General features: G+C 55.3%; 4 protein-coding genes across 4 annotated transcripts; 2 read left to right on the plus strand and 2 right to left on the minus strand.

The window, feature by feature from the left end:
- Positions 1–106: 106 nt before the first annotated feature.
- PTSG_05673 (uncharacterized protein) lies at positions 107–2,170 on the plus strand (the record flags this gene model as incomplete). The annotated part of the gene is made up of 5 exons (XM_004993485.1): positions 107–343; positions 712–856; positions 1,100–1,211; positions 1,327–1,445; positions 1,692–2,170. The coding sequence occupies 5 exons, from the start codon at positions 107–109 to the stop codon at positions 1,811–1,813; spliced, it is 735 nt and encodes a 244-aa protein (XP_004993542.1). The 3' UTR covers positions 1,814–2,170.
- Positions 2,171–2,202: 32 nt separating this feature from the next.
- On the minus strand, positions 2,203–3,775 carry PTSG_05674 (uncharacterized protein; the record flags this gene model as incomplete). Its single annotated transcript, XM_004993486.1, has 3 exons — positions 2,203–2,371; positions 2,592–2,813; positions 3,070–3,775. The coding sequence occupies 3 exons, from the start codon at positions 3,773–3,775 to the stop codon at positions 2,265–2,267; spliced, it is 1,035 nt and encodes a 344-aa protein (XP_004993543.1). The 3' UTR covers positions 2,203–2,264.
- A 184-nt stretch (positions 3,776–3,959) lies between these two features.
- On the plus strand, positions 3,960–9,500 carry PTSG_05675 (transmembrane 9 superfamily member 2). The gene is made up of 15 exons (XM_004993487.1): positions 3,960–4,089; positions 4,348–4,392; positions 4,577–4,766; positions 4,985–5,168; positions 5,460–5,626; positions 5,986–6,160; positions 6,407–6,495; positions 6,768–6,860; positions 7,043–7,132; positions 7,387–7,434; positions 7,642–7,781; positions 8,002–8,113; positions 8,369–8,454; positions 8,726–8,811; positions 8,978–9,500. The coding sequence occupies exons 1-15, from the start codon at positions 3,968–3,970 to the stop codon at positions 9,043–9,045; spliced, it is 1,695 nt and encodes a 564-aa protein (XP_004993544.1). The 5' UTR covers positions 3,960–3,967; the 3' UTR covers positions 9,046–9,500.
- PTSG_05676 (uncharacterized protein) lies at positions 9,436–13,838 on the minus strand (the record flags this gene model as incomplete). The annotated part of the gene is made up of 9 exons (XM_004993488.1): positions 9,436–11,139; positions 11,422–11,461; positions 11,669–11,712; positions 11,975–12,025; positions 12,205–12,291; positions 12,632–13,041; positions 13,130–13,174; positions 13,330–13,392; positions 13,758–13,838. The coding sequence occupies 9 exons, from the start codon at positions 13,836–13,838 to the stop codon at positions 9,735–9,737; spliced, it is 2,226 nt and encodes a 741-aa protein (XP_004993545.1). The 3' UTR covers positions 9,436–9,734.
- Between the last annotated feature and the right edge of the window lie 333 nt (positions 13,839–14,171).

The raw sequence follows: 14,171 nt of genomic DNA on the forward strand, positions 1-14,171 counted from the left end.
CACACACACACACACACACACACACACACACACACACACACACACACACACTCACACACATCCCATCCCTCTTCTTTATTTAGGATATGTGGTCATTCGCAAATGGATGACGGAAGCAGAGCGGTCCCTCCTACCGGCATACGCGCAGGAAATTGCCAACATGGATGCGCGTGCGTGTGACCTGGGTCCGTTTCACACCTTTGAGCTCACGTCGGGTGGGGAGCGCGTGCTCTCGCGCACGGAGTGCTTTGTCGACTGCAACGACACGCACCGCATGGGCGCGTTTCTCCGCAACGGGCGGCTCAAGGCCATATGTGAAGCACTCAGGGGCGGCAGGCAACAGGTGCGCTCGCGTGCACGTACACGTGTGTGCGTGTGTGTGTGCGCGTGCTTGTAGATGTTGTTGGCTGCGTCTGCGACACCCTTGCGTTTCTCCTGACGATTGAGTAGGTGTGAGTGATGTGAGGACTGTTTAATTCCATCATCATGGGGAGCGTTTCCTCGCAGCGTGTTCATGCATGCAAGCCACGTCATCATCATCATCGTCATCATCATCATCATCATCATCATCATCATCATCATCATCATCATCATCATCATCATCATCATCATCATCATCATCATCATCATCATCATCATCATCATCATCATCATCATCATCATCATCATCATCATCATCATCATCACATCAACCCGTCGTCCCTGCAACAGGAGCTGCTGAAGGACAAGATCAACTACAAGCTGGCTGGCGCGGGCGGATATATGGCCCACCAGGACGGGTACTGGCAGATTCTTCCTGATGGCGTCACCGAGGACGACTACAAGAAGACTGACCAGCACAAGCGCGCAAAGTTTGGTGCGGGCCGGGCTGATGTGCGCAGTGCCGATGCTGTCGTGCTCTTCACGTGTTCATCCGACGCTGTGCCCTTTGTTGTTGCGCGGTTCGTCCGTTGTTAAATGAATGACTCGTTGTGGCCGTATTGTGGGGTACTGTGCTCGTGCGCTCGTGTCTTTATTTGCGCACGTGCCTCTTCATTCCACACCCACTCCACACTTTCCAACTCACCGCCTCTTCACCACCTCCATCGCCACTGTGCAGATGGCGCGTCACTCCAGCGCACGCGGCTGATGCGTGATGAGGAAGTGTGCGTGTGCATGATCGCTGTCGACTCGTCCGACGAGTCAAACGGCGCACCATCCATTGCTCCAAAGTGTGTGCATGTGTTTGTGTGCGATAGTCATTCCTCTCAGAACTACTTGGCACTCTTCTCCGTATGGTCCATCACCCATCCTTCCCTCCTGCCTCCCCCCTGACCAACTCATCAGGTGCAACAAGCGTGGATGGCTTGGTCTCAATGCCAGCGATGCGACACTTGATGCCGGGCTCGCACCAGCAGAGAAAGTTGATGCTGACGCCCTCGACTGGAAGGTGCGCGCAATGATGTGTTGATGCCAGAGCCAGTGCTGCAGCTGTCTCGCCATTTATCATGTGTTGAACTTCCTTGATGTGTGTGTATGTGCGTGTATGTCGCTCTCCTTAGCTCAATGCAAACACACGCACACACACGCGCGCGCGCGCACACACACTCTCTCACTCACTCACTCACACACACACACACACACACACACACACACACACACACACACACACACACACACACACACACACACACACGCATCCCCAATGCCAGGCCCACGGGTGCGTGATCGGTATTACGCGTACGAGGCGGAGCACCGGCGGAAGAACGGGTCTGCGCAGGGCGGCGGCCGCGCCAACCGCTATTTCGAAGGAACACCCGTCCTGATCAAGTAGTGCAGCCCTGGATGGAGACATGGGAGTTGGGGTACGCGTGATGTCTGACGGCTCGTGTCAACGCCGGCGTCTGGCAAGGCTGAACTCGTTTGTGTTGTCGTCGGTTACAGTGGACACAAATGATGATGACGAGATGACGTTTCTTCACCATCACCTCCTCTTTGCTTTTCCTTTCCTGTTACGCCTTGCTGTTTCGCTTTCGTGTCTTGGACTGCGTTTACTCAAAAATGCTGTTACATGTTACTTTCACACTTCGCCAACTTGATTTCCATCTCCACAATGAAAATGACACGCCCGCACAACAGAGAAGTGCACGTTTGACCCATCAGTGATGAGGCAACGACAATAGAAAAGTGCATGCAAGTCGCACACACACACACACACACACACACACACACACACACACACGCACGCACACACACGCACACAATGAACAGAGCAAAGGCTGGTGCTACTGGTGGAGTGGCGGTGCGGTTGCGTGCGCCGTGTGTGGCGTGTACGCTGGGAGATCGTGGCCATCGCCCTCATCGTCGTCCGCCGCATATGCTGGCGGCGCCTCTGCAACACAGCAAGGCGATCGTGACGTGATCCGTGAGCACAGCAAAGATGTGAGAGGAAATGCACAGCGGTGAAAGCACACAGACACACACACACACACGGACATTCAGGCACACAGATGGACACACAGACGCACAGACACACACACACACACACACAGACGCACAGACACACAGACACACACACAGACACACAGACACACACACAGACACACACACACCGTTGGGTGTCGCTGGCGGTGCCAGGCGTGTGCTGTGGTGCTGCCAGAACGACTCGAGAAACAGCTTGGCGTCGTCCTTCAAGTGGGCGCTGGCGATGAGCGCGCGGAAGCGGGGATGCAGTGCAGTCAGTGCCGCGTGTGTTGTGCACGACAGCGTTTCGTCGACAAGGCGGTCCAGCTCGTCCTCAATCAAGTCGCTGTCGCCAACACGAGACAGCGTGCCTGAGGTGATGGGGGGGGATTGGTGGTGAGGGAAAGGGGGCAGGAGGTTTCGGTGGCGTTCAGAACACTGCGACGTTATGACAGATGAACGCAACAAGGTCCAGTCAACGTACATCAGATGTTTCAGACAGTCGAAATGCACACACACACACACACACACACACACACACACCGACACACACACACACCGACACAGACACAGATACACACACACACACACACCGACACACACACATACACACAGAGCTTCTCTCACCTCCTCGGGACCGTGCGAGTGTGTGCGGTTTCGGGACGTGCGCGGGCACCTCCACATCAACGACTTCCCAGTCGTCGCCATCGCCGTCAGGGGCAACACCTGCACGCTTCTCATCGTCCTGTGGGTTGCACGCATGTGCGTAGTCGGGACACGGTGCACGCGTGGCGGCTGTCATACCCGCTGTTGTTGCTGATTCAGATGTGCGTGCAACCACCCGTGCCTCCGGCTTCCACTGCTGCTGTTGCTGTGGTTGCATCTTATCCGTCTTCCTGTCTTTACTGTCATCGCTGTTGTCGCCACCCTGTGCACCCTCGCCACCCTGTGCACCCTCGTTGGATTGGGAGAGGGAGAGACGGCCAAGCAGCGCCACGTTCGGTTCGTCCGCGTCGTCGCGCGTGTGGAGTGACGCTGCCACCTTCACCTCCACCCACTTGAACAGGGTGTTGCTGGCGACTACAATGTACCATGGCCCCGGCTTGAGTGCCGATCCGCGCTCGCCATCAAGACCAATACACAGCCGGTGCATGTGGTTGCCAATGCACTTGCCGTGCACGGACTTGCTTGAGGTGTACGATGGCTGCTGCTTGTGGCGCGCGTACAGGACAACGGGCCCGCTGGCGATCACGTCCACGCGCAGCACCTGGCTCATCTCCAGATCCGCCTCTGTCACCTCATACACGAACATGCGCGTGGCATACCCGCCCATCCTGCAGAGGTGTGTGTGTGTGTGTGTGTGTGTGTGTGTGTGTGTGTGTGTGTGTGTGTGTGTGTGTGTGTGTGTGTGTGTGTGTGTGTGTGTGTGTGTGTGTGTGTGGACGGATGGGCTTTTGTCGCACTGTGTGAAGCGGGTATCACTCAGTCATACTACGATCATACTTGCTCCTCTCTTCAGATTGAGATGCAACGGAGCAAGACGTGCGAGCCGCTGTGCAGGCGCACGTACAAGAACACGAACAAGAAGGACATTTCCAAGTACAACAAGATTGTCATGGCTATCCGCAAGGACTACATGCACCACTGGTGAGTGATGATGGTGGTGGACGTGGGGTTGGTGATGATGATGATGACGGGTGTGGGTGCGTGTGGGTGGGTGTGTACATACTTGTGTGTGTGTGTGTGTGTGTGTGTGTGTGTGTGTGTGTGCGTGTGGGTGGGTGTGTACATACTTGTGTGTGTGTGTGTGCACATACTTGTGTGCGTGTGTGTGATGCTTGCGGCTGCTGTCTGTTTTATAATGTATGATCGTCGTTCACGCTTCGAAATGCGTTTGGTTTGCAGGATCCTGGACAACCTCCCCATTGTGGAGTGCACATCAAACTGCAAGTGCGTTCCTGTTGAGATACAGCGTTTTCGATGGGTGTGATGCGTGTGGCACCATGATGCACACCGATTGTCATCCACTCCTGTCAGTCTTCCTCGCCACTTTAACCTTCCTCACCACCGCCACCACCACCACCACCACCATATCTACCTTCCTCACCATCGCCACCACCACCACCACAACCAGGGGCGGGATCCGGCCCGAGGACCAGCCGTACTACCGCCTTGGCTTCCCCGTCGGCTGCGCCATTGGTGCCGCTGAGAAGTCGCTCACGGCATGCACCCTTCGCAACATCAACAACATGTACCAGAATGAGATGTTCATCAACAACCACGTCGACATCATCATCCGCTACCACGAGTCCCCAGAGTTTGAGGTGGGCGGTTGCGCGCGTGTGTCTGTCTGTCTGTCTGTCTGTCTGTGTGTGTCTGTGTGTGTATGTGTGTAGCGTTTCGTCGTAACTCCAGGCCCCATCCCTGACCTCTTCTCCGCACCACACCCCACACCCCCCCCCCCCTCACACACACACACACACACCACCCCGCGCCACAACACACCCCAAACAATCAACCCCCACCCCCACCCCCTTTTCAGGGTGCGCGCGTGGTTGGCGTCGAGGTGCAGCCGCGGTCCATCCGCCACGAATCGCCCGATGCGCTGGACTGCAGCCCGAACCGCCCCCCGCAGCCCTTCAAGCTGAAGATGCCAACGAAGGACGCCACAGAGGAGGAGACGCTCGACTTAATCTTCACATATGGCGTCTACTTTGAGGAGAGCGGTGAGCACGCTTTGGCGGTGTGTGTGTGTGTGTCTGTGTAAGGGTGTGTGTGTCTCGTTTCGTGTGCATGATGCCACGAAGATGACGCATGTGCATTTGTGTGTTGTGTGTGTGTGTGTGGTTGTGACGTGATGTCTCTGTGCGTGCATGCACACTGGTGAGAAATTCCTTGACTTGCCATACCATTGCGCGAAGCTGACGCCTACTTGAGCGCCTCCACCACAAATGCATCCCCCTCACCGTGCATCTCCATCGCCCTCCAAACAAACCTGCACCACGGGTTGCCGCCAGACATCAAGTGGGCGTCGCGGTGGGACACGTATCTTCGCTCGGCTGAGGGCGTGAGCATCCAGTGGTTCTCCATCATCAACTCGCTGGTGATTGTGCTGTTCCTCTCCGGCATGCTTGGCATCATCCTTGTCCGCACCCTCTACAAGGACATTGCCCGCTACAACCAGGTCCGCTGCTGGGTGGTATCGGGGAGGGGCAGAGGGGAGATGCACCCCGCTGCATGGGTTGCTGAATATGCGCATACACGTGTGTGTGTGTCTGTCTGTCTGTCTGTCTGTGTCTGTGTGTGTGCAGGTGTGTGTCTTTATGTGCGTGGTTGTTCGTGTGTGTGTGTGTGTGTGCAGGTGTGTGTCTTATGTGCGTGGTTGTTCGTGTGTGTGTGTGTCTTTATGCGCGTGGTTGTGTGTGTGTGTGTGTGTGTGTGTGCGTGCGTGGTTGTTCGTGTGTGTGTGTTTGCACGTAAGCACAGCCTTGATTGCTTCTTTCGTCCCACACTCACAACTACGGCCGCCACCACCACCACCAGGCTGAGGATCGGGAGGATGCGCAGGAGGAATTTGGGTGGAAGCTCATCCACGGCGATGTGTTCCGCACGCCAACCAACCCGCTCATGCTCTCCGTGCTCGTCGGATCCGGGGTCCAGTTCACCTGCATGGTCGTCATCACCCTCTTCTTCGCCTGCCTTGGCTTCCTTTCTCCAGGTTTGTGTGTGTGTATGTGTGTGTGTGTGTGTGTGTGCGCGCGTGCTCGTTTGGTTTGGTTTGGTTTGGTTTGGTTTGGTTTGTTTTGTTTTGTTTTGTTTTGTTTGTGTATGTGCTTTGTACGTTGCTGAACATGTGTGTACGTGTGTGCGTGTCTGCCTGCAATATTTATTCGCTGCTCCACCACCGCTCACACCGCCACCACCCCCTTCTCCCCTCCCTCTCCCCTTGCCCTCTCTCCAACAGCAACACGCGGTGGTCTGATGACGGCGATGGTGACGCTGTGGGTTTGCCTCGGCACCCCTTCTGGCTACGTCTCTGCCCGCATGTACAAGGTCAGATGTCTAGCACGTGCATGTGGTTGTGTGTGTGTGTGTGTGTGTTTTTTTGTGTGTGTATGTGCGTGTGTTGTTTTTTTTTTGTGCGTGTGTGTGTTTGTGTGTTTATGTTATTCTGTGTTCCATGTGTGGATGAGTATTCGCGAGAGACAGCCACATGCTCCGATCACGATCTGCGCCTCTCAAATCCCTCCCCCCTCCCTCCCAAACACACACACCACATCATACTCTCAATTCCCTGCCCATCAACATCATCACCCTGTCACCAGATGTTTGGCGGAGAGAAGTGGAAGACAAACACGATTATGACGGCGACGTTTGTACCTGGCGTCGTGTTCGGTCTCTTCTTCATCCTCAACCTCGTACGTCTCTGCTGTGGATGGCGTGTCCATTGGTCGCTTTAGATGTCGTCATTGTTACCTTGCCGCCTGTCAGCGTCCCCTTCGTATCGTGCCCGCTGTGCTCACCACATCCACCGCGATTTGCTGCCATCCCTGACACCTGAATCACCACACCACCCACCATCACGACCAACCACCACCAGCTGCTGTGGGCGGAGCACTCCTCTGCGGCGCTTCCGTTTGGAACGCTCGTCGTCCTCGCCGTCCTCTGGTTCTTCATCTCCGTGCCCCTCGTGCGTTGCCCTGCGCCATGGCTCTTGCGTGGTTTTATGCGTGTGTGTGTGTGTGTGTGTGTGTGTGTGTGTGTGTGTGTGTGTGTGTGTGTGTGTGTGTGTGTGTGTGTGTGTGTGTGTGATGCGTGTGTGTGTGTGTGTGTGTGTGTGTGTGATGCGTCATCACCTGGCTCTGTTTCATTGTGGTCAGGCATCCATCATTCAATGTTTCCTGCTCTGCCCCACCCCCCACCCCCGGCCTTTTCCCTTGACAGACGTTCGTTGGTGCATACTTTGGGTACAAGAAGGCCACCCTGGAGCACGTGAGTTGACTGGGGCCGCGGTGCCGCAGAGTATGTCCACACGGCTGCAGCTGCTGAATGTCACTCACACAAACATGCACGTGCACCTTGTCAACACCTCACCGTCTAACGCACCCACACTCACCCACACATGCACACGTACTCACATTCACACACACACACACACACACTCACACACTCACAACGTGCTGCACGTTTGTATGGCAGCCTGTGCGCAAGAATCACATTCCGCGGCAGATTCCGCCGCAGCCGCTGTACACACGCACGCTGCCGGCCATCCTCATGGGCGGCATCCTCCCCTTTGGCTGCATCTTTATCCAGCTCTTCTTCATCCTCACAAGCATCTGGTGCGTGTGTGTGCGTGTGTGTCTTTGTGCGTGTGTGTCTTTGTGTGTGTGTGTGTGTGTGTGTGTGTGTGTATGTGTGTGTGCACGTGTGCGTGTGCGTGATGGCCACAAGCCGTGCCTCCGTGATGCAGGTGTGGCATTCATGCGTCGCCATACACGTGCGATACGTTGCACCCCACTCAACCTCACTGGGAAATGCGCCATGCGCTCGAAATCGCAGGGGCCACAAGCTGTACTACGTGTTTGGCTTCCTGTTCCTGGTATTCCTCATCCTCGTTGTCACCACCATCGAGTCCACCATCCTTCTCTGCTACTTCCACCTCTGTAGCGAGGTACAGCCCTTGTTCATGCTGTGCTAATGCTGCTATGCTTTCATGGTGATGGTGGCTTGACTTGTGCTGTTTGTGCGCTTTGCTTTGGGAGAGAGGAGTTTTGATTTGTTCGTCTGCTATCGCTCACACTGCCACACTTCCTGCCGTGACTCGCCCCACGCGTCTCTCATTCGACTACCTTGATCATCACGACCACGCCAACGACCTGTACCCCCACCCTCGCCCCGCTGTCTGCTATTGGGCGCGTGCGACCAGAACTACCACTGGTGGTGGCGCGCGTTCCTCACGGGCGGCGCCTCTGCCATCTATCTCCTCATCTACGAAATCATCTTCTACTTCAGGTTCGGCATGATGGTTGTTATTGTTGTCGTGGCGGGGGGGGGGAGTGAACTTGGTTGTTGTGCTGTTTTTCTGGTGGTGGCTTCTGTGTATTTTACAAGAACCCGGATTGCCGACAATACACCGTGTTGTTTGAGTGTCGGGACGCGCGTAGATACACTCACTCCCTCACTCACTCACTCACTCACTCACTCACTCACTCACTCACTCACTCACTCACTCACACACTCACACACTCACTCACACTTTTACTCCGCCACACCAACACTGCAGGCAAATGGAGGTGGATGGCAAAGCGAACCTGTTCCTGTATCTTGGATACTCAACCATTGCCTCCTTCCTCTTCTTCCTCATGACAGGTGTGTGTGTGTGTGTGTGTGTGTGTGTGTGTGTTGGCGGAGTATCTCCTCGTGTGATGTTCTCCCCTCTGCCTGCCTTTGTTCATACGCCCGCTTGCAACCTCACCTCGCCACCACCCCATACCTGCCACGTCGTTTCTTGTGACACCTTTCCTCCTGTGATCAGGCACCTTTGGCTTTGTCGGCTGCTTCTACTTCGTTCGCCGCATCTATGCTGTGATCAAGGTGGACTAGATGTCCAGATCACACCACCACCGGTCTCCTTCACCCCACCACAACACGCCCATGCCAGTGCACGTGTGCGAAGGTGTGCTGGTGTGGGCGAGTGTGTGCGTTTGTTTTTCCAGAACGCAAAACATCATCATCAACATGTGCCAGCAAGCAAGTTGCCATGGCCTGACCATGGTGTCTTTTAGGTGTTGTGTGTTGGGTTATACGTGTGTGTACGTGTGTTTGTGTTAGTGTTTGTGCGTGTGTGTGCTCTTGTTCTTCCAACTGTTGTGTGTGTGTTTGTGCGTATGCGTGTGCGTGTGGTACCTTCCTTTGGTGTCTTAAAGCACATGCACATGTGTGTGATCTTGCGCTTTTCAGGTGACAATAAAACGTGCGCTCGTGTGCTCCTCGTGCTGCTCACGGGGTTTATCAGTTGCAAAAACACGCACATATGAAGTCAATGAAAACAAACGCTCAGGATCACACACTCGTTACTGCAGGTGGTGTGCTCAAATGCACACCTCGCACTAGAATTGTGCAAACATTCAAATACACTCGCATACATTCGCATACACATATCAAAGAAGAGGAGGATGCATGAAGCATACTCATATCGTGCCACCAACCACACATTCAGGTTGCAGGTCAACTGCCAGTCACAAAGTTGAAGGGGCGGGGGAGAGACACAATGCACACACGTGAAACTTTGCTCAGGGCCGCCTGTGCTGCTGCTGCTGCTGCTGTTGGTGCTGCTGCTGTTGGTGCTGCTGCGTGCGTTGCAGGAGCAATTGTTGCTGTTGCTGCTGCTGCTGCAAAATATGCATGAGGTAATCTTGACCCGATGACGGCTGCGGAAGCGAAGAGCGAGACGACTGGGAGAAATGTGGCTGCATTGGTTGCTGCGACTGCATCGGCTGACCTCGTCGCTGGTGCTGTGGCAGGGGCTGTTGCTGTTGTTGGTGCTGTTGGTCTGGTGGATTGACGGGTTGCTGGCCCGACGATGACAGTAGTGCTTGAAGCAACTGTTGCTGCATTGGCTGTTGCTGCATTGGCTGTTGCTGTGGTTGTTGTTGTTGTTGTGGTTGTTGTGGTTGTTGTTGTTGCTGCTGCTGCTGCTGTATGATTTGTAGGATTGCTGATGGCAACAGCCCGCTCAGTCCCGGTGTGGACGGCGCAGCATCTGTTCGGGGCTGCTGGTGTTGGTGCTGCTGGCGTGGCTGTTGCTGTTGCTGTTGTTGGTATTGGTGTGGCTGCAGTTGTGGTGCAGATGGGGATGGTGCCTGTGGTTGTTGCCACTGCAGACCTTGCAGCGGCTGCTGACGTGTCTGTTGTTGCGCTTGCTGCTGCTGCTGCCCTTGTGCGCGTGGCTGCTGCTGTTGTTGTTGCTGTTGAGAGAGCATACCCGAAAGCAGCTGCTGCAGCGCATTGCTCTGCCCGTCACCGCCCATCATCTGCTCAAGAAACGCATCCGCAGCCCTTGAGGAGGAGCTGGAAGTGGCGATGTTTGCTGCTGTTGTTACAGCTGCTGCTGTTGTTGTTGCTGCTGCTGTTACTGTTGTTGTTGGTGTTGCTGCTGTTGAGGGTAAGCGGCTGTGCTGCCTGCTGCTGTGAAGCGATGAGGTGATGGCGTCTCCAAGCAGCGCTGACAGCACGTCAGGTCCCCTCATCCCCGCCTGCTGCTGCTGCTGCTGCTGGTGGTGGTGGTGGTGCTGTCGTTGCGGTTCATGTGGTTGCTGGTGCTGCGATGGATGTGGGTGTTGGTGTTGCGGTTGTTGGTGTGCTTGGGAGCTGGATGAGAGATGACGCTGCCGCTGGTGCTGGTGCTGGTGTTGAAACGATGGGGTGGGCGTACCCGCAAGGGTGGACGGTGCAATGGAAAACGGAAGCGTTGCACTGGCATGTGAGAAGACGGACTGCTGTTGGTGTTGGTGTTGGTGTTGGTGTTGGTATTGCTGTTGGTGTTCGTGATGTTGGTGATGGTGGGGTGTCGCTTGTTGAAAGGCGTCTTCAAGTGCTTGCTCCTCCTTTTGCGTGTCCCGGTGGTGATGCTGGTGGTGCTGGTGGTGCGCAAAGTCATCTGCTGTCGTTGAATGCACGCCCGACAATGGATCGTCGCTGAAAGGAGAGGAGGAGGTGCATGGGTGATGAGCACAACAGCAGAAGCAAGAGGTGGGCACGAGACGCGGCAAGCAAGGTTGTAGCATGGGCACAGTGTGTGTGTGTGTGTGTGTGAATGTATGTTTGTGTGCGTGTGAAAGAGGGTGAGTGAGTGAGAGAGAGAGAGAGAAAGAGAGAGAGTGTGTGTGTGTGTGTCTGTGCGTGTGTGTGAGAGAGAGATAGACAGAGAGAGAAGGAGTGGGGAATGAATTGAGCTGCAGGCTTCACGTGCGCTCTCACTTGTGGGGAAGAAGTGGGTCTGGTCCAAGCACGTTGTCGACTGCCAAAGTGGAGAGAAAGTGTGTGTGTGTGTGTGTGTGTGTGTGTGTGTGTGTGTGTGTGTGTGTGTGTGTGTGTGTGTGTGTGTGTGTGTGTGTGGGTGTGGGTGTGTGGGTGAGTGTGTGTGCATGATGTCCACAACATACGGTACACAGCAAGGGATGTCATCAGCTCACAACGGAAAAGCAACAGACTTCACATCACTCACGGGAGAAAGGGTCAGCAGCACCCGACAGCATGTCGTTGAGAGACCTGTGATCATGAAAAAATGACACACACACACGCACACACACACACGCACACACACACACGCACACACACACACACACACACACACACACACACACACACACACACACACACACACACACACACACACACACACACGCACGCACGCACGCGCGTGAATGAATGCATGGCGCTGGACGAATAAAAGTGGCACGAGAGATTGCATGAAGCAAGACGTGCACGTGTGTGTGTGTGTGTGTGTGTGTGTGTGCATTGGGCGACATACGCTTGCGTTGAGGCAGGGTGGGGATCGAAGCGATCCAGCAGGTCTCCATATCTGATACCACAAGCACAGCCACAAACGGTGTAGAGGAGATTGAACAAAAGTAGGTTGGTCTGTGGGAACAACCCGCTGAACATGTGGACACGGTCACGGCAGATTCCAATAACACGTGTACACGCCATCCGCCACAACTTAGAGACGACTTGTTGGTTTGCAAGATCTCTGCGACTCACCCTGCAGAGTCGGAGGTGAGGGCGGAGGTGATGAGGGAATTCAGGTCCATGTCGCCCATTGTGGTTGGCACATCAAGGCCCAGCAGACTACAGCGGGAGACAAAGAGGAGAATGGGGAGAGCAAGGTTGTCAGGAGAGAGAAAGTGGGTTGTGGCGGACAGATTGTGAGACAGTGCAGGACTGAGGTATGGAGCGGCATTGGGTGCATGACGAAAGCACACGTGTACACAGACACGAGGAGACAGGGGGTGGAGAGAGACAGAGAGAGAGACAGACAGACAGACAGACAGACAGACAGACAGACAGACAGACAGACAGACAGAGAGGGATAGAGGGAGAGAGGGAGACAGACAGAGACAGAGAGCCACAGTCACAGACGCAGACAGAACCCCCCCCCACCCACACACACACATTGACTCAGACGCACGATGATGATGACACGCCTGCGGCGGCGTCCGAGGGTTGGGCGTGCGCGGGCAGCGATCCAAGCCCATGGAGCCCGTCATCGGCACCGCCAGCGCTGGTGCTGCTGCGGTTTGCACGTGCACCCCTCCCTCGGCCACGATCACCTCGAGCACGCCCACCGGCTGCCCTCTTGGTGGCTGGCTGTCTCTTCTTTCGCGACTTTGTCGCACCACCGGCCGCATTTGCAGCCAATGCCGATGATGACGAGCCCCTGCCACCGGCACCACCGCCATCACCGAGTGCAGCGCGCTTGGTCGACTGTGCAGATCCAGCGTCCCATGCAAGGGACGCTGGGGACGCGTCCATGCTGCTGGTGCTGCCGGCACCGCGCCGTCCGGTCGTGGTCTGACTCGCACGCCGCTTGCCAGTCTGCTGACAAACGGACGAGAGGCATGTTGGTGAGGGGGACAGTCAACGAGACACAGCTCTGTGTGTGTGTGTGTGTGTGCTGTGATCTCACCGATCCACTGGTGGAGTCTCGCCGCCATGTGGACACTGCATCCTGCTGCACAAGCGTAGCGAGCAATGTCGTCAGTGTGTGTTTTGGGAGTTGGGGTTGGGGAGGGGTATTCTTGGCGAGATGATGAGAGTGGCCGTGGTGGTGTGGCGCATCGTCTTCATGTAACAGCAGGCACCATGTGTACGGAGCACACGTGCTACCTGTTGAAGAGGGTCGTGGACGCGTTTCCTCAGCAGTTCGAACGTCTCTTGTTCTCGACGGTGCTGTGCGTGAGCAAGGCAAGGCAAGGCAAAGTGACATAGCACAAGGCAAGATGAGGCAAGCGAAGCCGGCCACACACAGTGACCACTCGGGCAACAAAATCAAGCACACACACAGAGGGAGAGAGAGAGAGAGAGAGAGAGAGAGAGAGAGAGAGAGAGAGAGAGAGAGAGAGAGAGAGAGAGAGAGAGAGAGAGAGAGAGAGAGAGAGAGAGAGAGAAGAGAGAGAGAGACAGAGAGACAGAGAGAGAGAGAACGCATGCGCACACAACACACACACACCTGCACACACACACACCTGCACACACACACACAACACCACACACATGCACGCGCACACATGCACGCGCACACGCACACATCACACCTGTAGCTGGATGCGTGAGGTGTGCTGGGCGAACTTTGACTGATGGTGCTCGCGAAAGCGACGCAGCGTCTTCTCATCCATTGCGCCGCACACCAAGGGAACGAAGATAAGTACGACAAGAACAACAACAGCAACAACAACAACAACAAGAAGCAAAGAATCCAAACACACGCACGTCCACCTTCAAGACAACGAGCGAGGCGGGTTGGCGTGGTTGGGGAAAATTGTGGTAAATCTTGTATCACTTATCACCAGTGCTTTGTTTGTGCTAGACGGAAAGAAGAGCCGTTGACTCGCTGAACGTTGCACAGGTTCGACAGGTTGCACAGGTTGCATGAGCAGAGAGGAACAGAGGAGCAGAGCAGAGCAGACAGACAAAGAGACAAGAGGAGCAAGGACACTTCTTGCAAGCAA

The sequence above is a fragment of the Salpingoeca rosetta genome (genome assembly GCF_000188695.1).
Source record: "Salpingoeca rosetta unplaced genomic scaffold supercont1.13, whole genome shotgun sequence".
NCBI lineage: Eukaryota > Choanoflagellata > Craspedida > Salpingoecidae > Salpingoeca > Salpingoeca rosetta.